At 37.4% G+C, this 23544-nt stretch overlaps 1 protein-coding gene across 2 annotated transcripts in view; it reads left to right on the top strand.

Annotated features, from left to right (window-relative positions):
* FGD6 (FYVE, RhoGEF and PH domain containing 6) overlaps window positions 1-20781 on the top strand; it is a 106624-nt gene extending 85843 nt beyond the window's left edge. For both annotated transcript variants that reach the window (XM_014841223.3, XM_014841224.3), the window contains exons 10-21: window positions 600-658; window positions 742-813; window positions 1528-1596; window positions 2024-2107; window positions 2889-2968; window positions 9264-9366; window positions 9861-10007; window positions 10819-10921; window positions 12672-12799; window positions 16919-17047; window positions 17841-17989; window positions 20590-20781. In XM_014841223.3, the coding sequence (XP_014696709.3) occupies window positions 600-658; window positions 742-813; window positions 1528-1596; window positions 2024-2107; window positions 2889-2968; window positions 9264-9366; window positions 9861-10007; window positions 10819-10921; window positions 12672-12799; window positions 16919-17047; window positions 17841-17989; window positions 20590-20626 (1160 nt within the window). In that variant the 3' untranslated portion in view covers window positions 20627-20781. The remainder of the gene's footprint in view (window positions 1-599; window positions 659-741; window positions 814-1527; window positions 1597-2023; window positions 2108-2888; window positions 2969-9263; window positions 9367-9860; window positions 10008-10818; window positions 10922-12671; window positions 12800-16918; window positions 17048-17840; window positions 17990-20589) is intronic.
* The last annotated feature ends 2763 nt before the right edge of the window (window positions 20782-23544 follow it).

Genomic DNA, 23544 nt, shown 5'->3' with positions numbered 1-23544 from the left:
ACTGGAGCATTCAAAAACATTTTGTTAAAGGCAAGGAGTTAATAAAAAGAATAAAACGCAGATGAAGCTAAATAACCCAGCTCACAAAATAATGTGTATAATTTCCTAAGGTCTAGTATGCTTCGATGTGGCATGTTTTCCCTCTTGGGATGAGACTAAGAGAAGGCAGCGAAGTCCTGACCCTCTTAAATAGTCGCTTCTGAATAGTTCTGGTTTCCTATCCGAGGGTCCTTCTCTACCAAGGCAGTTTATGCTAGAATGGGCCTTAACTTCCAGGTGAAATCCTATCCTCATCGTTGTAAACTTCAACAGGATAATCAAAGCTCAGCACAAAACAACCCTGCCATTCATACTGTTGGCACACATGAATGTCTCTTTAGAGTCTTTGGCTTATTTTTTTTCATAAGTACTGTTTTAGCCTGATTTTCCTTAGTTTTGCCCTCATTGAACCTCATCATCTGTGTTTCTGCCTGCTCACAGTTAACCAAGCTCCTCCAGTAGTTGGTTGCTATGAACTAGATATCTTGTCGTCCGGATTTGCTTAGTGTTGCAATTCATTGGTAATGACCAAATGTCCCTTCTCTTCCTGCATGTTTTAGATGCCCTTGCTGTTGTTATAGAAGTAGCCAACCACGCCAATGACACCATGAAACAAGGAGTAAGTATCCTGATTTCAGTGGCTGGTGTACTACTGAACCTGGGAGCCTGGGCTTTCATATGCTTTACATTCTCTTTTGGTAGGATAACTTTCAGAAGCTTATGCAAATTCAGTACAGCTTAAATGGACACCATGAAATAGTGCAGCCTGGACGGGTAAGTGTTTTAGACTGCCTTTTGCAAATTTAATACAATGCATTTAGGCTCTGTTTGTAGGTAATTTTCATTTCATTTATGAAAATAGGTCATTTGTTATTGTTCCTCTTCATTGACCCAATCAAGATCAACTAAGCTCATTCTGTCCATTCAAAACATTCGTGATTTAAGTCACTGTGACAAGAAGTCCAATTCAATTAGGAAAATGGCAAGGGACCCCACAGAGTATCTGATTAAATAGGATCATTTTATTGTGTAATACTAGCTGACCTCATGCAGCTTTAATGGCAATTTCATTTAAAACTTTTAATGTAAGAGAGGATTATGAGGGGAGGGAGAAAATTGGTATTTTGTTGCTCCTCATAGAGCACAAAAGTGGCCTCAGGAATGAATTCAGGAAAATTACAAAATGCAATTGTCAGGATGTTGGCTATGCCTCAGGATCAAGTCCATGCTCAGTCAATTACATTTCAGACCACATAGTACCCCTGGGGCCAATATTGGATTTATGAAACTCTGCTGGCTTGTCTAATTCCTAAGTGACTTACAGAGTTTAAAAAGAAACCATGAATGTAAAAAGTCACAGGGAAACTATGTCTCCTCAGCCCCCACAAAAAAAATTCTGAGGAAAGTTGAAAAGGAAAATATATGTACACATATATTGCAGTTGTGTTAAGGTGTTGGACTAAATGAGCGTTTGTTTGGATGAATTAGGTTTTTCTCAAAGAAGGAACTCTGATGAAGCTGTCTCGGAAAGTCATGCAGCCCCGAGTATTTTTCCTGGTAAGTGGCCATGTGTGTTTGTGATGAGCTTTGAGGCAGAGATAACTGCTTAATGGAAGGAGACATTTGTACCACAGGGAAGCATAGCACGTTCAAATAGTGCGTTTTGAATTTAGTTTCATTTCTAATTTGGAAAATTGATTCAATTGGTTTTTTGTTTAGGCAGATTGTAATACCTTAGTGGAATTCAGAATTCAGAAAACATTAAATTTGTTATAGAACTTGGAAAGAAAGCACATTTTCTAGAAGTTGTGTTTTTAATAGTATTCTAACAAAACATTCTAGGTGGTTCTAGTTTATAGAAGGATTTTATTCAGAGAGCTTTTAACGAAGAGGTAATATTTTTCCTTTGTTCCTGTGTCCTATCAGTACCTTTGTAGCTGAAATTCGCTTCTTTATTCACCCTATGCAATGTTTCTCCTTTCAGTTTAATGACGCCCTGTTGTATACAACACCAGTGCAGTCTGGGATGTATAAACTCAACAACATGCTCTCACTGGCTGGGATGAAGGTCTGTGCGTCTGTTAGAAGAATTTTTTTTTACCCAAATACATTTAGAGAAAAAGCCCTAGGATAACCATCTTTCTCACACCCTTAACCTTTCTTTCTCCATGTGTGACTGTTCAGGTGTTTGTTTGTTCATTCTTATAGTCATTTGTTCGCTCATACATTAATTGATTCATAAGATGTTTATTCAGAACTACTATAAACAAAACTGGGTAATAGATTTGGTGAAAGATACAAAGATGAATTGAAGCATGATTCTTTTTGTCTCCGCCCTTCCTCTAATCTCCCGGAAGCTTAGCAGCTAGTTGGGAAGATAATATTCTACACATACTAAGTACCTGTAAAATAGACAGTAATAAATGTCACCAAAAAGGCACAAAATTTTGGGGAGTTCAGAAAATAAAGAGCATGCAGCTTTTGGTGGGCCATGATAGGGGGATTAGTGGCAGCTAGCAAAGAGGGAGAATTCAGAGTCTCTTTGGAGGAAGAGCCAAGAGCTTTAAAGAATAGGTCACATTTGGCCATGCTGAGATGTGGGGAAAGGCATTCCAGGTAGAGGGAATAGTGGGAGCGGAAGCCTGGAGGTGGGAAAATTGGGCCTATGTATATGGAGATATTTAAATTTGTCTGGAGCATAGCACAGAGGAGGGAGAGAATTGGTAGATCAAGCTGGATATGAAGCTTGGTGGTAGATGTCGGCAGCATGGGTATTGAGCAACCTTGTGCTTCAGAGGTGAGATTTTCACTAGGAGGAGTTTTGCTCAAATTGTTTTGCTTTCTTCCAGGTCAGAAAACCCACCCAAGAAGCATATCAGAATGAACTAAAGATTGAAAGTGTAGAACGTTCCTTTATCCTCTCAGCCAGGTAAATTTTAAAAATATGTATAGATGAACATTTGCCAGTATTACAGGCCCGGGCATCTCCAGCATTTTTTACATTTAGGTTAACTACTAGCCTTATTTTGTTTTTTCTTCTTTTCTTTCCTAATACCATGCAGTTTACTCTTGATTCACTATGTAGGTAAAATTTGTAAGAGCTGATGCAATAGTGTGCTAGAAGCACAAAGATAAAAATGATCCTCTGAATAGAATAACTATGCTGAAAAGTGCTTTGCTGATCATTCTTTTAAAGTGAATATCTCAAATCTTCTACAGTGACGCATAATGTTTTTAAAAACATCTAGTGCTTTGTAGTTTACTAGGAAGTTTTCACGTAACGTTGAAAGGTCATCACAAATCTACGAAGTTAAGTGTAGTCGATTAAAAATGGAGAAGACTAAGTTACAGAAAAATTGAGCTGCTGTCTTAAGGATCCATAGCTTGCAAAGTCAGGATACAAATAGAAGTTTTTTGCTTTTAAATCTGTTATTTATCATACCACATTGCCTCAAAGTAGAACCTACTGTGACTTACGTGTAAATCAAGACATATTATCGTAATGTAAATCAAGTGCTAAGGAATATAGGATGTATGACTCATGCATGTACATTATTGAGTTATTGGCTGAGTGGCAGAAGTGGATGTTTGGCAGGATTGGACTGGTAAAGGGAGAGACACCAACCGCGGTAGCATGCTGTGCTGCTGGATTTGGATAGCGAGTCTGAGTGGCTCTCCGACCTAACCTTTGATATAATAAAAATAATGTCAAACACTTTTATAGCACTTATCTTGTGCCAGGCACTCTCCTAAGCACTTTCTGTATATTAATTCACTAAATCTTCACAACAACCTTTTAAGGTAAGTTACTACCATTTATACCCATTTCATGGTAAGAAAAGCCACCCAGCTATTAAGTAACAGGGCCAGGATTTGAACCCAGGCAACTGCTTCCTGCTATGTCCCTACCACTAAAATCAACTAGGATCTTAGTAGCAGCTAGAGTTGTAACTGGAACCATTTATTTCTCTACATCAGGCGAGGTGCTACACATTTTATATTTTCTCTTTTAATTTCCATGATAACTAGTGGAGTAGGTATTGTCTTGACCTTCCAGATGAGAAAAATGGAGGCTCAGAGAAGTTTAATAACATGTGCAAGGTTACACAACTACTAAGCAGTGGAACTGAAATTTGAACCTAGGTCTATCTGACACTGAAATTCATGTTTTTAACCATTAAAACATTGCCTGTGTTCATGGATGTCGAGGACTCAGACCAAATGTCTGACTTCTCAAAAACAGAGGACCACAAGAGCAGCTCCCTGGGTCATGACACTCTTCTGAAAGGGAATGGTCACTGCTGCCTGACACGAGATCTCAAGATGACTGGAGAAGAGAAATACCTGTGTTCAGGGTTTGTTAAATGCTTTCCAGCTACCAGCCAGAGCAGCAAAGTTCCTGGGAGGTACCTGAGCATCCTACAGATCAATATTTGGGGAGTAAAAGTAAACTCTTGAACATAAGTCCCTGTACATCAGGCTCCTGGCAACTACTTAATCTTGGTTCTTAAAAATCAAGGAAGTTATTTTCCAAGATCCGAAGAGGAAATGCCTATAGGAAAGTCAAGTTTTCAATTGCACTTAAGTTTCCTAAGTAAAAATGTGCTTTGGTAAAAACAAAATTCTGTTTTAATAAAAATGAAACAGTTCAGGAAAGGATGGTAAATCTTTCTTTCTTTGGTTGCCTATCGTAAATATCTAGATATCCACATTTTTCCAGATCAGCCTTCTAGACCGTAGTAAGATCATTGGGAAACCATCTGAGGATTTTAAGCTAAACATTGGTATGATCTAATTTATATTTTCCAAAGAGCACACTGGCTGTTTTATAGAAGACAGATTCTCAAACACTAGAGTACAAGTTGGGAGACCAGGTAGGAGACTGTAGATGATGGTTTCTTGGACTAGAGTGGTAAGAAATGGTCAGAATCAGGTAGAGCCAGTATGATTACTGGTGAATTAAATGTGAGGTATGCAAGAGAAATGATAAACCTGGAAAGTTCCTGATAAAGGAAAAGTAAGTTTCTAAGGAAGGATTAAGGTGGCATGGGGGAAAGAGAACTAATACATGTTGAATGCCACCAATGTGCCATGTTCTCCTTCTAAATTCTCCTAGCCACAGTGAGGCAGGTGCTGTATAACATGTAAAAAGGAGATGAGAAGGCCTCTTAGGATCTGGTTCCTGGCTGCCTCACCAGCCTGATCTTTCACTCTCCTCTGTCCCCACCCCACCAGAGCATGGCATGTTGCATCAGTGTGGATCTGTTTATGTTTCTCCATGCCTGCCAGCCTACTTCACATCCTTCTGCTTTGCACAGGCGGCTACTGCCACCTGGAATTCATCCCTTCATTCACGAAGCAACATGGAGCCTCTGTCCTGGGCCAGGCGTTGTGCTAGGCATCAGGATACAGTGGAGAATTAAAAGGGCCCTTCCTTCCCTGAGCTTACAGTTCATTAGGGAAGACATACACTTAGCAAATATTAGCACCATCAATTATTATTGTAATTAAGTAGTACACGGAAAACTACCAGTAGTACCACAGGAGAATTACTGCTATGAGACTGTAAAACAAGGGACCTTGAACTAGATTTGGTGGAGAAAGGGAAGTCAGAGATAGCTTCCCTAAAGATCTGATGTGTCTGTTGAGTTATAAAGGATAAGTAGAAGTTGGATAGCTAGGCAAAGAGGAAAGGAAGGGGCTCTTGATCATTAGGAATGATGTGTACAAAGGTCCTGAGGTGGAAAGGGGCATGGCATATTCAAAGAACTGAAAGGCTAGTGTGGCATGAACGTAGTGAATGAGAGGGAGAGTGACCCAACATAAGCCTGGAGGGACAGGCAGAAAGGTTATGCAAAACCATCTTGCGGATTTTGGTCTTTAGCCTAAGAGCCACAGGAAACCACTGAAAGGTTTATACAGAGGCATGATGTGATTAGATTGGTATTTTTAAAAGAATATCTGCTTGCTGTGTGGAGAATGTTTTGGGAGGGGAACTAAAGAGAATGAGTAAATGGACATAGGGGAAGAGAGAGAGGCATTAAGAGTGAGTCTCGGGCCGGCCCCATGGCTGAGTGGTTAAGTTTGCACACTCTGCTTCAGTGGCCTAGGGTTTTGCTGGTTCAGATCCTGGATGCGGACATGGCACCGCTCATCAGGCCACATTGAGGCAGCGTCCCACATGCCACAACTAGAAGGACCCACAACTAGAATATATGACTATGTACTAGGGGGATTTGGGGATAAAAAGCAGAAAAAAAGATTGACAAGACTTGTTAGCTCAGGTGCCAATCTACAAAAAAAAAGAGTGAGTCTCCAGCTTGTTCAGTGTATTGGGTGGTGGTGCCATTCTCTGTGATAGGGAATACCGGGAGAGGAGCAGCTTTGGGGGAGAAATCAGGAACTTAGTTTCAGATGTGCATATTGAATGTGAGGTGCCTATGAGTCATCAAAATGGAGACATCAAGGATGTCAGAAGGAAGCCTGGCCTAGAGGCATCTGTTTGGGAGTCATCAGCTTGGAGATGATAACCAAAGCTAGGAGACTGAATGAGTCCGTACAGAGAGACTGCACAGCTCCCTGTCAGACTCCTGTAATTATTTCAACTTAGTCATTACCTCTGCAAAGCCTTCCTGGCTACCTAAATAAGGTACCTTACAACTTCCGTGTTGTTTATCTACCTCACATTTATTGTGTCATCTTGTTTTTGTAACTACTTGTTTTTATGTCTCACCTCAATTAGATGTGAGCCCTCAGAAGGGAGGTGTATTGTGTGCCCCCAGTTCATGACTTAGTACCTGGCCCTTAGGCTCCCAGTAAACATTACTCGAATGAATTGAATTGAAGTGATGTGGCCTTTGGATCTCAGAGTAGCATCCTACAGTTAACACAGGTAGCAAATAGCGCAGCAAGGTCTAACACACCAGAAATCCCTTCTCTTGGAGGCTTTTTCCCTTTGGAAGTTCATCCCAATCAATCGGAAGATGGTGCTTATATAATACAAATTTGCTTTCTGGTAATGTACACATTCCATAAAGAAAAGAATACTTGGTTTTAACTGTTTTTTGATCTGAGGAAGATGCTGATGGTTCTGCTAACCATGTTACAAAAGGGGAGCTGGAATGTCTCCACTTGATGCTGCAGGCAAATGTGTGTGGTCTGTGAGAAATGTGTTATCAAGAGCTGGTAAACATTGTTTTGGCAGAACCCACGCAAGAGAGAGCCAGGAATGATTAAATGAAAGAACAGCATATGTGACATGATTTGCACAGTCGAATCACATTCCACATGCTCCTAGGACTCCAGAAAAATCAGACAGCAAAACTCAAATTAGCCATCTGCCTCTCTGCTTTCTGTTACCTCTTCCAGTGACAAGTAGGAGAGGGAGGGAGGGACAGTAATATTTTATGAATATTTGATTGGAAGCCTGAGCATATGTTCTCATTGCGTAGTTCTTCAGAGAACATGAACAGAGGCCAGAGATAACATGGTGGTGAAGGGTTCAATCCTTAGCCACACTAGGGTCTGATACCAACTCATCATTTAGTATAGGCTGTTATCCAAGCAAATTATCTAATATTTCAAATCCTTAAATTATGTATCTGTAAATGGTAATAGTGGGTGGTGATAGTGGGATTGGTTGGGAGGAGCGTTGTAAGATTCAATGTATATTCCATGGAGTAGCTCTGAGGATGAGATGTGATGACATTTGCAAAGCATTTAGCACAGCCGGCTGACGTGCAGTAACTGTCAAATAAATGGCAGCTAGCTGAGGCAGTAATGGTAAAGTAGGAGAGGAACTGAGGCATGTTTTGTTTGCTTTAGAGAGAGAAGGACTGTTTCCATTTTATTTTGTCCTTCATATATAGTGAAAATTTGAGAAATATACTAGTTTCAAATTTTTATTTGTAAACCGGATTTCTACCTTTGAATATCTGTACGAGTACATATCCTTAATGGCACTTAAGCCATTTAGTAGGAAGGTACATTTTTGAGAGTGGTTATTGTGGTGAAAGCAAGTGGTTTTTTAAGTATCTCCTTGACCTGCTCTGGGTTCATCAAAATACAACAAAATATGCCTATTTGTACCATTAGTTAGGATGGAATTTTTCATTTTAAAAACGTTATTTAAAAGTTCAAATATACTTAAAATTAGAGTGAATAATAGAATGAAACTGCATGTTCAGTCACTCAGACTCAAAAATTATCAAGATTCTGTAGCACATTTTCCTATTTTTTAAAATACTTTAAAACAAATGCAGATATCAAGTCATTTCACTTCTACATACTTTAGTATATCTAAAGAAAGTACACGTTTTCCTACACAATCATATGCCCATGATTATGATGGATTTTATTATGATAGAGTTTTAAATTGATTATTAAATTCTCTTTCTCTCTCTCTCTCTATACACACATATACACACACACAAAATACCTAAAATGTGCTTCTCACTCCTGAGTATGCAAAACAAAATGTGCAGGCATGAGTGGTGATTCAGAGTTACCACAGAGTTTTTCGGGGAGAGGTGTGATTGCAAAAGAGTAGAACAAAAATGCCTTTTTCTGAACCGGCTTTCCAACCCTTTTTGGCTAATTTCCATCTAGATTTGATCCACATAGCTCCTGATGAATGAAGATAGGAACAGAAAATATGATGGGCTGAATAGGTAGAGGAGCCCTTACAACAACTGCAGGCTATTTCCCTTATTAGCTACTCCTTAAACATCTGTTTACGATACCAAAAATATGTTTCTTTTACTCTAGTGCCCTTTCTAGAAATTTTTAGTAATATTTAGTAACCTAAAAATATTTAGTATTCTACACTGAAAATTTGCATTTGAAACTTGATTCCTTGGAATATTTTTAAATTCTAGGATTATGTCTTAGGAAACTCTCGAGTTACATAAATAATCGTAATTATTAATTGTATGAACAGCCCTTGAACCAAACAAGAATACTTTCAAATTTAGGAGACTTCAAAAGCCATTCCCTATACAGCAGGACTTTTGGAAACAAAAAACAGCATTGTATTTGCTAAAATGCCATGTGTTCTCTAATGCAGCTCTATTGTTTGTGCACATAAACCTCAGAGTTGCTGTCTGTGACTAGCATTGTTGGAGGGTGGTGGAATCTGTTGCCATGGCAGAAGAAAAAGAAGTAAGAAAAAGGCAAAGGAAAAAAGCTGACATCTGGTTGATGGAACCTTCTTTTGCCCCCAACAGTTCTGCCACAGAAAGGGATGAATGGCTAGAAGCGATCTCCAGGTCAATAGAAGAGTATGCCAAGAAAAGAATCACATTCTGTGCTAGTAGGAGTCTGGATGAGGTATTGTCTTTTCCTTCTTATTTTTTTTCCAGTGTATTTCAAACAGTTTTTACCTTAAAGAAACTTTTCCCAGGGGTTTAGAAAAGCAACATGGGTTTCACAGAAGGATTGGAGATGTGTATCTAATTTCAGAGCTAAATGTTTATCCTATGAATGTCTAAATGCAAGTCTATGATAGCATATAGCGCATTCATGTTTTTCCAGTATAAAACCTCATTGTAGAAAATTTAGAAAATACAATATAGTTTAAGCAAGACACTAATCAGCTGTCATCGCACTACCACAGGCATCTTTTTAAGTTAATTTTGCATTAGAGGATTGTTAGAATGTAGGTAATCTCAATATCCTGAGAATATGAAAAATATAATAGCCCATATTTCATCCCGCATCTGTAATGATATCATCAGCATTGTGAGCCACCATTGCCAAATAAAAATGCTTGAGTCTGTAGCAGTCAACGAGCCTGAGGATAATCAGAAGTTGTTCTTCTACAGGCAGACTCAGAAAATAAAGAGGAAGTTAGTCCTCTTGGATCAAAGGCTCCCATCTGGATTCCTGATACCAGAGCCACAATGTGTATGATCTGCACAAGTGAATTTACTCTGACCTGGAGACGACACCACTGCCGGGCCTGTGGAAAGGTTGGAGAGGATAACCCCATCTCCCTTGTGATTTTTAATAGCTCCAGGCTATACATAATGAGGAAGCATATTTCCCATTGTGAACCATTGGGGGAAGGCAGAGGGGGGATACTGAATCATGGATGGTGATTTCTCTAAATATTTAGGTATGGGGCAATCTTGTTAGGGAACTTACCCTCTCCTACCTCAACATTACTTTACAGTGTCAATAATGGACATTTTTTGTTAAAAAAAAGTTCACAATTAAACAGACCCTCACATTTACAAATAATTATTTAAACTGCTTTTGCCTAGACACTCAGTATTTAATAAGGGGGCCTTGTAGTGTTGAAGTCATCACTAGTGATGTTTCTCAGTCTTCATGACCTCATCAAGAAAATGAGTATAGTAACAATGACATCAGAGAGTTACTGTAAAAATTAAGGGGGGTCTTATTTAGAGAGCATTTAATACATGGCCAGACACTGCAGCAGAGGTGGATGTGTTTGTAGCAGTGATGATGACAGACGACGATGATGATCAATACAGCTAACACAGGACTAACTGCACACTAAGCACTATTCTAAACATTGGCACACATTAACTCCTTTAGTATATATGTAGGAAGCACTCAGTAATAATCTGTGGCCTCCTCATCTTCAAGTGTGGGGTGCTGTGTGCGAGATTACTACAGGCCTGAACTGCAGAGTTGTTATTGAGATTCCATGACTGTGAAAGCTTTTGGAAAGTAGACAGCACTATAAATTGTAATATACTTGATGGTTTGAATACAAAGCTGCTTCTAAATGAAATAATTCCAATGTGTTTTCAGATTGTATGCCAAGCTTGTTCATCAAATAAGTATGGCTTAGATTACCTGAAAAATCAACCAGCAAGAGTATGTGAACATTGTTTCCAAGAACTGCAGAAATTAGGTAATATATAAATAAAGATTTAACCGAAAATTCCTTTATTCCCCAGATGCTTTTAAACAGCCTTCTGAAAGAATCATTTTAGGCACATTAGTAATATGGTCGGTGATACTCATCTAAAAATATTAAGAATTTTGCTGTCTTCACTTAGTTAAGCTTTCCTAACTCATTTTGTGGTAATTTCATCAGAAGTTGGACTGAAATTTATTTTTACTCTGAAAGCAGTTTTGTTAAAAATACTAATTATAGAAATGTAATTACAGGATGAAATGCTTAAAACAGTTACAAGGGAACTTTAATCAAGTAATTTTGAAGTTTCTAGGTTCACAACTGTGAGCTCATCACAAAGCATTTTTATCCTATCTGTAAAGTACTTCTCTATGCAATTATACTAGGTGGCACCTTGTCAGCCTAATTCTAATCACCTGGACTGATTTAGTGAGGTTTTATTGTACATCTAAATGTGTAGCTTTTCACCAAACACGCAATGGTAAATCATATCTGCCTACTCGTTATTTGCGGGTATCCCTACAGTTAAGATGAATGCAGCCAGTAGGACTGCTCAGGTTTGTATTTTGGGAAGAGATCTTTAGATAAATTCCTGAAACCTGTAGGATCTTAATTTTAAAAAGATTATCCTTTGCTTCCATGCTTTTCATCAGCGTACGTAAGTGAATAAAACTAGATGACGTGCTATTTCGGAATCCGTGTAGAGTAATAGTTTGTTGTTGTCTGTATACGTTTTCCAGGAAGACACATCCGTCTAATCCTTTGCCAGCCTTTATCTTCCTCCCTTTGTTCTCTGGGTATATAATATAAACTGCACACATTCAACATTTGTCTTTGAATCCTCTACCCTCATCATCCACCCCCATTTGATCTATAAATCTTGCCAAATTTGCCTTCAAAAACTTGTCTTTGTCTTGATTTCTTCATCTTGATCCTAATAAGGCCATCATTATTGTTTATCTGGACTACTGTAAGAATTTCCCAACAGGTTTTCTTGCTGTAAATCCTTCTTCCTTGCTACTGGCCACCTTCCTTCCCAGATTTATTTTTTTAAATTCAGTCTGCTTATGTCACCACCCCTGGCCTGAAAAGCCTTTCATTTCCCACTGCCAACAACAGTCCAGGTTCCTTGGAACCTGGCTTTTTTCCCCCCAGCCTCATTATTCTCCAAATAGATGATATATTTTCTTACCTCTCTGCTTTTGCTGACCTCTTTTTTTCATGGAGTGTTCTTCTTCCTGTTTTTTACCTGATAAGCTCCTATTTATACCATAATGGCCAATTCAAATATCTTGTTCTGTTCCCAGCTTTCCCTCAACCTCTGCAGTCAAAACTAATTGCTTCCTCTTGTTCTTTAGCCACTTTTCTAGCACTTTATTCATGGTAATATTATTATTTGTTCTTGTATCTAAATACTAAACAACATTAGGGTTTTTTTTAAAAAGTCAGGAGGGAAGTTTTTTTAAGTTGGTCATACATTAATGTATTTCTGAATTCTAAAGGCACAAAAGAGTAATCCTTTCACATGGTTTGCAGTTGAAAAAGTATAAAAGCATAGACCACGGAAAGTCTTCCTCCCATTCAACTTCCAAGCATCCATCTTCCTTTCTGGGGGGCCTCAGTATCATCAGTTTCTTGAGTATCCTTCCATGGATATTTTATGCAACAGTGTTTATTGATTTGCGTTAAATTGAATTACAGAATGCTTGCCATTGGCTACATAAGTGTGCTTGATTTGTTTTAGATCACCAGCACTCCCCTAAGATTGGATCTCCCGGAAATCACAAATCTCCTTCAAGTGCCTTATCATCAGTCTTACATAGTATTCCATCAGGGAGGAAACAGAAAAAAATCCCAGCTGCTCTCAAAGAAGTAAGTGTTTCCATTAAACTTGCAACCTAATAGAGGCTGAATTATGCATATGCATATAATACACTGTTTTTCATAAAGGAAGATGTCATTTCCTAACACTATTAAGACGTGCATTTTAATACTGGTGATGGATGTGGCTGATGCCTTCGAATCTTGCTTCATCTCCCTTATGACTGGAGTCATTTAGAAAATGGCTGTTGAAAGGTTTGGAGAGCATTTTATAACAATGATAGAAAGTAAAGATAACTTGGACACACATGAATTTTTAAAATTACTTTGAAGAAACCCTTACTAGAGGGAAGAAATCTATAGAATATTTGGGGCATTTTATTAGCATTTACTAATCTGCACAGTTTGTATATGTAAGCATTGGTTCGTTATATACTGCTCATATCACTGATAATAGGTTGTCGTTCCTTTAAGCTTAAACGAAAAATTTAAAAAGTAGTAATAGCCTGCAGTTAGACCTGCCAGTGGCATAATCCACAGGCACCACTGAAATCCTATCCCATTCCTCAAATTCAAGTGTTCACTTAGCTAGTGTCAGAGATCGGACAGCACTGCCTTTCTGGCCACGCCCATTTTGATTAGTTTATTAGTTAGTTCCACCTATGCTGGTTTTGTGGCCAGCAGAGTAGAAGTTTAAATTTTGTTCTCTTGCTTGGTTACTGTGGAGGTGTTCTATCATGGAAAGTGGAAGCAAACAACTCTAAAAATTTGACCAAGATCCTGTTTCTTATGTAAAGTTGAGTGTATTCCATCATGGCAATTGAAATAGTAGAAAGTGATTTATAGCCAATCTCATGAAATAGTAAGAATAGCACTTAAAGTTCTAATTGCCAAGTTTCATATGAAACTGATTAAGCCAATTTAATGAGTATCTCTGAACTCTCTCTTCCATCACTCAATTCCTGAGTCTAAATCTATGTTCAGAACTTGAAGGTTCTTAATCAACTGAATAGTTTTCAATTCCATGTAATTTTTCACCTCTCCATGCTGATATCACAGTTTATAAATATAATTCATAGATTTGCTCCCCTCTTCAGTCTAAACTCCACAGCATTGGTTGCAAAACTCTATATATATAGCCTGGATTGGACTCGGTCTAACTCCAGTCCCATTTCATACATCTTTGCGCCCAACCACTCAAACAAGCCTTCCACGTTCAAACCTCTGCTTCCTCACTGCAGGCATTTCTTCCTTACTCCAGTGGTCAGGGTCCTCCAGAACAGCAGCAGCAGCGTCGCCAGGGAACTTATTAGAAATATGAATTCTTAGCCCCATCCAAGGTCTATACAATCAGAAACTTTAGCAAGCCCTCTTGGTAATTCAGGTGTATGCTAAAGTTTGAGAACCACTGCTTGACTCCTTTGCAGTCAGACTGGGGGGAATTAATTTATCTAGTTAAGTGCTATAAAAGGCAAAGTATTCTCCTTGGGAAGCTGTGTTGTCTTTTTTTTTTTTAAATTGAGGTGAAATTCATGTAACATATAATTAACAATTTAAAGTATACAATTCAGTGGCATTTAGTGTATTCACAATATTGTGCAACCACCATATTGCTCCAGTTTCAAACCTTTCATGACCCCATAAAAACACCCTATATCCCTTAAGTAATCAGTCCCCATTCCTCCTCCCTCCACCCCTCGTAACCACTAATCTGGTTTCTGTCTCTGTGTGATTTGCCCTTTCTGGATATTTCATATTAAAGGGATCATACAATATGTGACCTTTTATATCTGGCCTCTTTCACTTAGCACAATGTTTTCATGGTTCATCCAAGTTATAGCATGTATCAGTACTTTGCTTCTTTTTATGTCTGAATAATACTCCATGGTGTGTATATTCCAGAGTTTATCCCTTTATCTGTTGGTGGACATTTGGGTGGTTTCCACCTTTTGGCTATTATGAATAATGCTGCTATAAACATTTGTGTATAAATTTCCGTGTGGACATGTGTTTTCATTTGTCTTGGGTATACACTTAGGAGTGGAATTGCTTGGTCATATGGTAATTCTGTGTTTAACTTCTTGGGAATTGGGGAGTTGTGTTCTTATTCCAGTAATGTTCAATACATTTTTAGAAAGTCCTCTTTTTTAGAATTATATTCAGAGCCTCAGTACCCTTAGTGATGGCAAGCTATGTCTCTTGAGTTGGATTTTATTTATCTTTTAATAATCAAATCATTGGAAGGGACATTTTATGAATCAGTTAAGTGATTAAGCTGGTTAATACCAATTTTATTTTTAAAAAGATAATAGAGGACTATGCATGACTGTTCAGCATTGTGATTGATCTTTTTGTGTGGCTAATAAACTAATTCTAAAATATTCCAGAAGAGGAATGTACAAAATATTTTAAGCAATGATAGCAACACTTACATCACTACATAATAGTATTCCAACATAACCACATTTTACTTGAATGTAAACATGCTAGTTTTTTAAAAAATTATTTGGTAGTGTTATACGAGGATGTTATCTGTTTATACAAATTTACATGCACTTAAATATTTCTAATTCAATGTTAGATATTAAATTTTTCACTAAACAACAATATATCATCCTTTTTATGAAACTTATAAGAAATTAATACAATTAGTACATGATCAAAGATATACTTTTAAAATTCATAGAGCCCACCTGTATTAGTCTTCTATTGCTATGCAACAAATTACCACAAACTTAGTGGCTTAAAACAACACACATTTATTATCTCAGGAGTCCAGGCACAGCTTAGCTGCAGTCTCTGCAGGACTGCAATCAAGGTGTTGGCCAGGGTTGAGTTCCTATCGGGAGGCTGATAGGGAAGGGTCTACTTCCAAGCTTGCTCAGGTTATTGGCAGAATTCATTTCCTTGCAGATGTATGACTGAGGGCCCTGGCTTCTTACTAGCTTTGCTTGAAGGTTGCCCTCAGCTCCTTGCCACATGGGCCTCCAAGATGGCTGCTTACTGCTTCAAAGCCAGCATGGGAGAAAGTCTCTAGAGCCAGTCTGCTGGCAAGATGGAGTCTTATATAACATAACACGATCACAGGAGTGACATCCCGTCACCTTCATCATATTCTGTTGGTTAGAAGCAAGTCACGGGTCCTGTCTCCTCTCAGGGGAAAGAGATTGTATAACAGTGTGACGACTATCAGAGGCAGGGATCATGGGGAGCCACCTTGAGAGTCTGTTCGCTATACCGCTAATACGGCAATTCCTAGACTTGGCTTTTTATATCTCTGTTGTTCCTATGTTAAGAAAAAGAAAAATTTCAGGGCTGGCCCCGTGGCGTAGTAGTTAGGTTTGCACACCCCACTTTGGCAGCCCAGGGTTCACAGTTCAGATCCTGGGTGCGGACCTCTACACTGCTCATTAAGCCATGCTGTGGCAGCGTCCCACATACAAAGAAGAGGAAGATTGGCACGGGTGTTAGTTCAGGGACAATCTTCCTCAAGCAAAAAGAGAAAGATTGGCAACAAATGTTAGTCAGGGCCAGTCTTACACACACACAAAGTTTCAATTGCCAGATTATAATCATTAAAAGCTTACTATCTTTTTGCCTAGAGATTAAAACATTCTCAGCCTTTCATGAAGCAAAAATAAGCTTCTTTTCTTTTGGACCAAAATTTGGGGAGCAGAACCCTCCCTAAAGTCACCATTAATGTGGAATTTTCCATTTACTTTTTGGTTGATAGAGTTTTTAGAAGTCCAAAGAGTTATTTAAGGAACAAAGGTAAAGATTTAAATAATTTTCCTTAACACCCCAAAACAAGAAATGCAATAAACAACATAGACAGTCCAAAAAGTACAGCTTTAAAAAGGATTTTTGACCTTTGGAATTATTTTTCCTCTTCTGGCAACCCAGAAAACACAGGTGAACCCACAAGGAAACACATGCATGCAAGCACAGTCAAACCAGGTAAAATTCTAGAATTGCTTCTAAAAGGAAGGGTTTTACGCTCATGGTAAGGGCAGTATTGAGTTTGTACAGTAGCAGACTGAAAATAAACCAATTCATTCTGAAACATTAGTATTATGGTTATTGCTTTCAGCACCAATGATCAAAAGCAATTTTGTTATTTTAGATTTTCTCAGAAAACCATTAAACTGTGTATGTGGTTTGCTTATCTAGGTATCAGCAAACACGGAAGATTCTTCTATGAGTGGCTACTTGTACAGATCAAAGGGCAATAAAAAACCTTGGAAACACTTGTGGTTTGTCATAAAAAATAAAGTGCTATATACATATGCTGCAAGCGAGGTAAGATGTGAAATCTCAAGATGAATATTTGGGATCTTGTTATATAAGGCCAACTATAAATAACAACAGTATTTCTTTAGTCCGTTTGTTTTGTGGATTTTTTGTTTTGCTTTGCTTTTGGAGGGGCAGATGTTGCTGTTATTTTTAATGTGAACAGTGTCCTTGATTTGTACCTAGAGAGCTCTCACTCAAAAGTGTTAGGAATTTTCCATAGTATTAGAATGTAAGTTTTCCTGTCGTTTCACTGCTACTTCAGTAAAGACAGAGGTTCTTATCTTTTCTGCCAGGCTCTCTAGGATGACACTCCCTTGACTATCCCCAGATTGTATTGATCAGGCATCAGCATAGATAAGATAGACTGTTTTGGGTTATAAACAATTTCTAGCTGTTTGCTCTAAAACTACCATTTTCTCCTATCTGATGATCCTGTGTTCCAACATCTTATGAAAACCACTGCTGTAGGGTCCAAGCTTTTCCTTAGTGAGACCTGGGTAAATCAGTTACCTTTCTGAGCTATGTTTTCTGCATTCATAAAATGGAAGTAATATAATTACCTACCTCCCGTGGTTGTAGGGAATATAATATGAAATACTGTGAAATATAAGTGTCTGGCTCTTGGAAGGAGTAGCTCAATACATATTGTTGAATAAATGAAAAGTGAATGTTGCTAGAATTATCATTGTTTTATATATGTGTTATGAAATTAAATTACAGCTATATAGATCAAGAGTTCACAAATCTGAATTTTGTATCCATTTAAAAACCCATCTCCCTTTGTGTCTTTTTAAATTAGGATGTGGCAGCTTTGGAGAGTCAACCTTTACTAGGATTCACTGTTACTCAAGTCAAAGATGAGAATTCAGAATCTAGAGTATTTCAGTTACTGCACAAAAACATGTTATTTTATGTATTCAAAGCAGATGATGCTCACTCAGCTCAGAAGTAAGTAATTTAGACATATTTTTCTTTTGTACATGATATTTCGAGTTGTTACTTTAAATGACTGATTTTAGTTTTGTTTTGTTCTCCTTTGTTTTTTTGGTGAGGAAGATTGGCCCTGAGCTAACATCTATTGGCGATCTTCCTCTTGTTGTTTGAGGAAGATTGTCACTGAGCCAACATGTGTGGCCATCTTCCTTTATTTTGTATGTGGGATGCCACCATAACATGGCTTGATGAGCGGCACGTAGGTCCACACCTGGGATCCGAACCTGCAAACCCTGAAGCAGAGTATGTGAACTTAACCACTACATCACCGGGCTGGCCCTAAATGATTGATTTTAAGATAACCTACTTTCATGCATGGGGACAACTAAGAATTTAAATCAGAGATCCAAATGAGAAAGATTTAACATATTATTCAAGCTCTTTAGAATTGCTTTAAAGACAGGCAAAAGTATCTGGAATATTTTCTGGAGGCAGAGGGGAAAGGAAAATAGGTAGTTCTGTCCAAAATATTTTGTCTACACATGACCTCAGAGGAAGCAGCATGCTGCTGCTCAGCTGAAAGGAAGGGAAGCCGAGGTATTTGACCTCCCCTTCAGGGAGGGTAAGATTCTTCCCTTGAAACATTCCAGGACTTTGGCAATCCAGTGATTCAATTGTGCCATGAACAGCAGGAGAGTTTAAACAGCTGCTTACTGACTTACTTCTTTGAGAAGAAGGTCAAACACATTAAGAGGCTCCCATGCTGTTCCCAATGACTGAGTGGAGGAAATGGATATCATTTTAGATGGTAAAGGCTGAAACAGTCTCTTCAAAATTCCAACAAGAATATTTATTTAGATGTCATGAGGTTGCTTAACATAGAGATGCATATCTCTGTGAAATCGAGGTCCTTTCCGAACAAAATAGTTCAGTTCACTTCCCTTTCATTTGATTTTTATTTTGGCCTCACAAAATATACATTTTTGTTTTCACTAAGAGGTGCTCATGTTTTCTCAATAGGTTTAAAAAGTGCATGCAGATAAAACATGCTTCAAGTAAGCAAGGCTTGTCATTTCAAGGCAGTTAGAATTCATGCACCAGAATTACATGTGTTCCTGAACATTCATCAGGAACAATGTTAAAAATACTCTGTAAGACCTTTTTTTTTCAGTCTGTGTTACGATATCCAGCGGTGTATAGCTGTTACTCCAAATAGTTCCTTTTGGGTACTGAAGAATATTTTAAAATTTATGTCACTTAGGGGCCGGCCCGGTGGCACAGCGGCTAAGTGCACGCGTTCCTCTTCATCGGCCCGGGGTTCACCACTTCGGATCCCGGGTGCGGACATGGCACCGCTTGGCACGCTATGCTGTGGTAGACATCCCACATATAAAGTAGAGGTGGATGTTAGCTCAGGGCTAATCTTCCTTAAAAAAAAAAAATTATGTCACTTAACTGTTTTTTCTGTAAAAATTACTTGGATAAAATAGTAATTGCCCTAATATTCTGTTATTAGAATATTATAGAAATATAAAAATATTTCTCATTTTCATCGGTATTCATCATCAAACTGATAAAAATCATTGCTTTTCAATATACATCTTTTGCTTATATCATTAAGTTGACAAGTTAGAAAGCTCTTCAGGGTAGAATTGAGTGTAGTTGGGTGAAGGGAATCAGCTTACTTGTAATGGAGAATTAATACGGGCTAAATTATAGTTTCTCTTTGAGGTTATTACTGTCATATGGATTGCTTTGTTTGCACATTACAGAATAGTAAAATGTGTTAATTTTAATAGAAATTTTTGGCTTTTTAAAAGCCTTTTTATTATAGTATAACTTATATGCCATTTGCATTTAAAATTTAAGTTTCTGAAAATTTTGTCCTTGAAATTTGAGGTAAATATCTTTTAGGCTGCTTTTACTAATTAAATTGAGTGATTTCAAATGTTCCTAGTAAGTTCAGAAGCAATTACACTACTAGAGAGTTACAAAGAGACTACCTCCAAGTGTCTTCTGAATAATTGCAACTATGTGTCTCGTCAGATACAACTTTGAGACTAAAGAATTTTGCAAAGACTTCTATGAAACTCTGAGACACTTTTATGTTGCAAATTTTGATCAACTGGGAGTAGACTAGATGCTAAATTCTTTTTCACTGAAAATATTAGAACAGATCTGAACAATGGATGTCCAAGGAATCTCTGGTTGGTAGAGTTAAGAGAGGAGGAGACAGGGACAGAGCTACTGTTCCTAAAAGCCGAAGGGAGGTTGAAATAAAGGCCTTTGCAGATATAGTCAGAAGGGAGGTTGAAAGAAAAGGCCTTTGCAGATATAGCACTTCCAAAACCAATTAAATGGGATCATCAGGACGTCATAGAACTTTTACGTGAAATGCCCCTTCCTCAGGCCTCATAGAAATAAGACATGCACTTTTCAGGCCAAATTAGCAAATAAAGGGTAGTTTCATATACAGAATTCTAGTTTGCTATGGGAAATATCTTAAATATACGGTTAGGGTAATTGGATCCCTAGGCACAACTGTTCTCTCTATTGTCTTAACGTATATTGGATGATTGCATTGTACAAATCTAACAAATTTCTCATATCAATAGGTGGATAGAGGCATTTCAGGAAGGCACAATATTGTAGCTGTACTGGTTTCATCTCTTCTGTGATTCCAAAAGCGTGGAATTTCATCAGAATGGAGTAAACGCAATACGAACATTTTATATACATGAACACTGCCAAGATACATCCAACCAAAATCTTCATCAGATTTAAGAAATTAGTTTGTTAGCTATAAGGTAATTTTAAAAAAATGTTTGTTTTTTCATGTATGTTATTTATTAAAATTTTGATGTTTACTTAATGGTCAGAATTATTTCTGAGACTCACACTGAATTCTAAAGTACCTTTTCTTTAGAAACCAGAAAATTTATCTTAATAGTGTATACTGTATTAACTGTTTGTGACACAGTCCACACTGTTTTCTCAATGTGTTTTACAGCAGTAACATTTGTAACATTCTCACTAGTGATAAGTCTTTGTCAATAAAAAACACATCAAATTTCCATGCAGTGTTTGGTTTAGAAATTATAATTATAAAACTGCTGATAAAAAAATGCATGTCTTTGAATCAATGAACTTAGACGAATTTTTATATCTTTTAATAGAAAAACACATGGCCACCTTCTACCTCAGTAACTGTGAAATGAAATTCCAGTAAATTACCGAAAGTATTTCTACTGTTATGTACCTCTTTTGGCATGAGATAATATCACATCATCAAGGAATTACAGCAAAGGGATAGAATCTGAATTTTTATTTAACTGAACTATGAGTGGGAAAGAAGATGTCTTTATTTGCAGAGGAACGCAAATAATAAACTCTATGGCCTTTACATTGTCTTATCTTTTTTTAAAAGCTACCAGTTCAATACAAACATAAATGTATTATTTTTTTAAAAGCAAAATATGGTAAGCATTATATTACATAATATCCCTTGTTATGGTAAGAGTTCTGAGCCCAAGTGAACGGTGGTTGTATTTGTATCTAGAAAGAATGTTACATTTCCTATAATGTTGTGCTTTAAAAAATGAACTGGAATTACCATATCAAAAAAGCACAAATTCTAAGCCAGTATTAACTGAAATTGTAGAATAGCATTCATTGTTTAAAGGTCTTTTAAATATGACTTTGTCTTATATCGTCCCTGGTAATTTTTTTTTTAAATCCTTTCTTTCTTTAACCAACTGTCAGTGCACCTCGTTAGGAAAGATTTATATTCATAATTCTGGTGCACTTATTTAATATATGAACTACTTTGTACATAAAATTGTTGATTAGCAGACAAAAAATGAAATTAACACTATGATTAAAGTAATTCCTGATGTTCATAATATCATTTATTGACTGAGCTTAAACTAAATATAAATTCTCTTAAAGGGCAAGGTTATCCATAGAATATTTCATTAAAGAGCACAAGAATTTTCCTTTCTGCTTTTATATAAAGGATTTCCTAATTCAGTGTGGTATTTATGATTGCCAAGAGAATTGCTGAGTGCCTTTCTGAAGCCTTTTGAATATTGTTGCAGTACCAGAGTGCCTGCTAAATCTAGAGTTGGCTGCTGGAGTTTTTTCTGGCTGTTGCTTGCTATGGAATCATTTTAAATCTTATTGCAACCTCACACATAATCCTCACATCCCATCTCCCAAGTCCTTCTGTCACTGTAAGTAAACTAATACTTCTTTGCAACTCATTAATTTTAATCAAGATAGCATAAATAAGGCTTCCATGTTAAAATCCTTGCTGTTTTTAGTGTATCCTTTTTGGAGACTAAGGTTATACCTTAGTATGTGCTCATTCCTGCTTCACTGAGTCTACTATTTCGCAGAACAGGTCATTTGGAGTTCTTCCCTCCTCCTCTTGAGCTCTCAACCTTCTGACTACAAAGTTTGGTTTAAACCTCAGAATCTAATAAATATCAGCCAGGCTATTCTGTCTTCCTACAGCTGGCTGAATCAAGAACCAGTTATATATCTAAATAGAAGAAACGTTGCACAAACTTCTAGTAATTCTCCTAATTACATGTGAAACTCATGTATGATTGTACTAGCTATTGGCTTAGCCCCATGGAGTATTTTGAAAAATATAAAATATAGCCTTTTGAGGAAGCTATCAGATTACCACCCCCCCAAAAAGATATTTTAAATGTGAAATAGTATTACATTCCCTTTCCCCCTTATCAATCCTTCATAACTTACTAAAGCTGATTATTTCTTTAACTTGGCTCATTCAGTGTCAACCAAGAACCTAATTATACACATTTTGTTTAAAGCTACTTTAAAAAAATATCTCTTGATAGCTAACATTTTAGAGGAAAACATATTACTGGGTACCTTCTATAAATAAGAAGTATAAATAGTACCTAGATCCCAAGGATACTGTGTTTATTACACTGATACATATGCTTCCATCAAACCCTTTTCAGGTATCTCCTTTCATTCATAAGGAGGAGAGAGAAGAGCAGTTATAAAGCTAAGCGAAAAAGGCTGCTGAAAGTAACCTAGACAAGAGATGCCAGGTTAAACTAGGGGAAGGCTGGCCTCTTTGGTGCTTGCCCCAGCTAATGTTCCTCCCTTGTCTGGGACAGCTGTAAAAGTAGAGGACCCACCAAAGTCCTGAGAAGATGAGAAAGGTTTTCTTCAGCATCATCTCGAGGTTCTGAACCTCTCTCCAACCTCTTTTCTTCTGCTGTCTAATATTCCCAGTATCCTCCTTTTGTCCTTTGCCCAAGATGCTTAACTCTCTCTTCTTCAACCAAAAGCTTGATTCTTTGAGGATGTAGCAGCATTTCTTAAAACAAGATCATCAGCAAATTTTGTTTAATATAAAACTGAAATGAAACAACTAAATGAAGAAGACAACTTTAAAGTGTAGTTTTGTTAGCTAAATGTGTATTTTATATTTGGTCAGTAGAATATATCCAGAAATAGAGAAAGTCTGCTATTTAGTAATTTAGTGAAACTGTAAATGTTGTTACAGCATATGTTGATATGTCTTGGAG

The sequence above is a fragment of the Equus asinus genome, chromosome 4, assembly GCF_041296235.1.
Source record: "Equus asinus isolate D_3611 breed Donkey chromosome 4, EquAss-T2T_v2, whole genome shotgun sequence".
NCBI lineage: Eukaryota > Metazoa > Chordata > Mammalia > Perissodactyla > Equidae > Equus > Equus asinus.
Note: the sequence above shows the minus strand (reverse complement) of the source record. Positions and strands in the feature narration are given on the sequence as shown.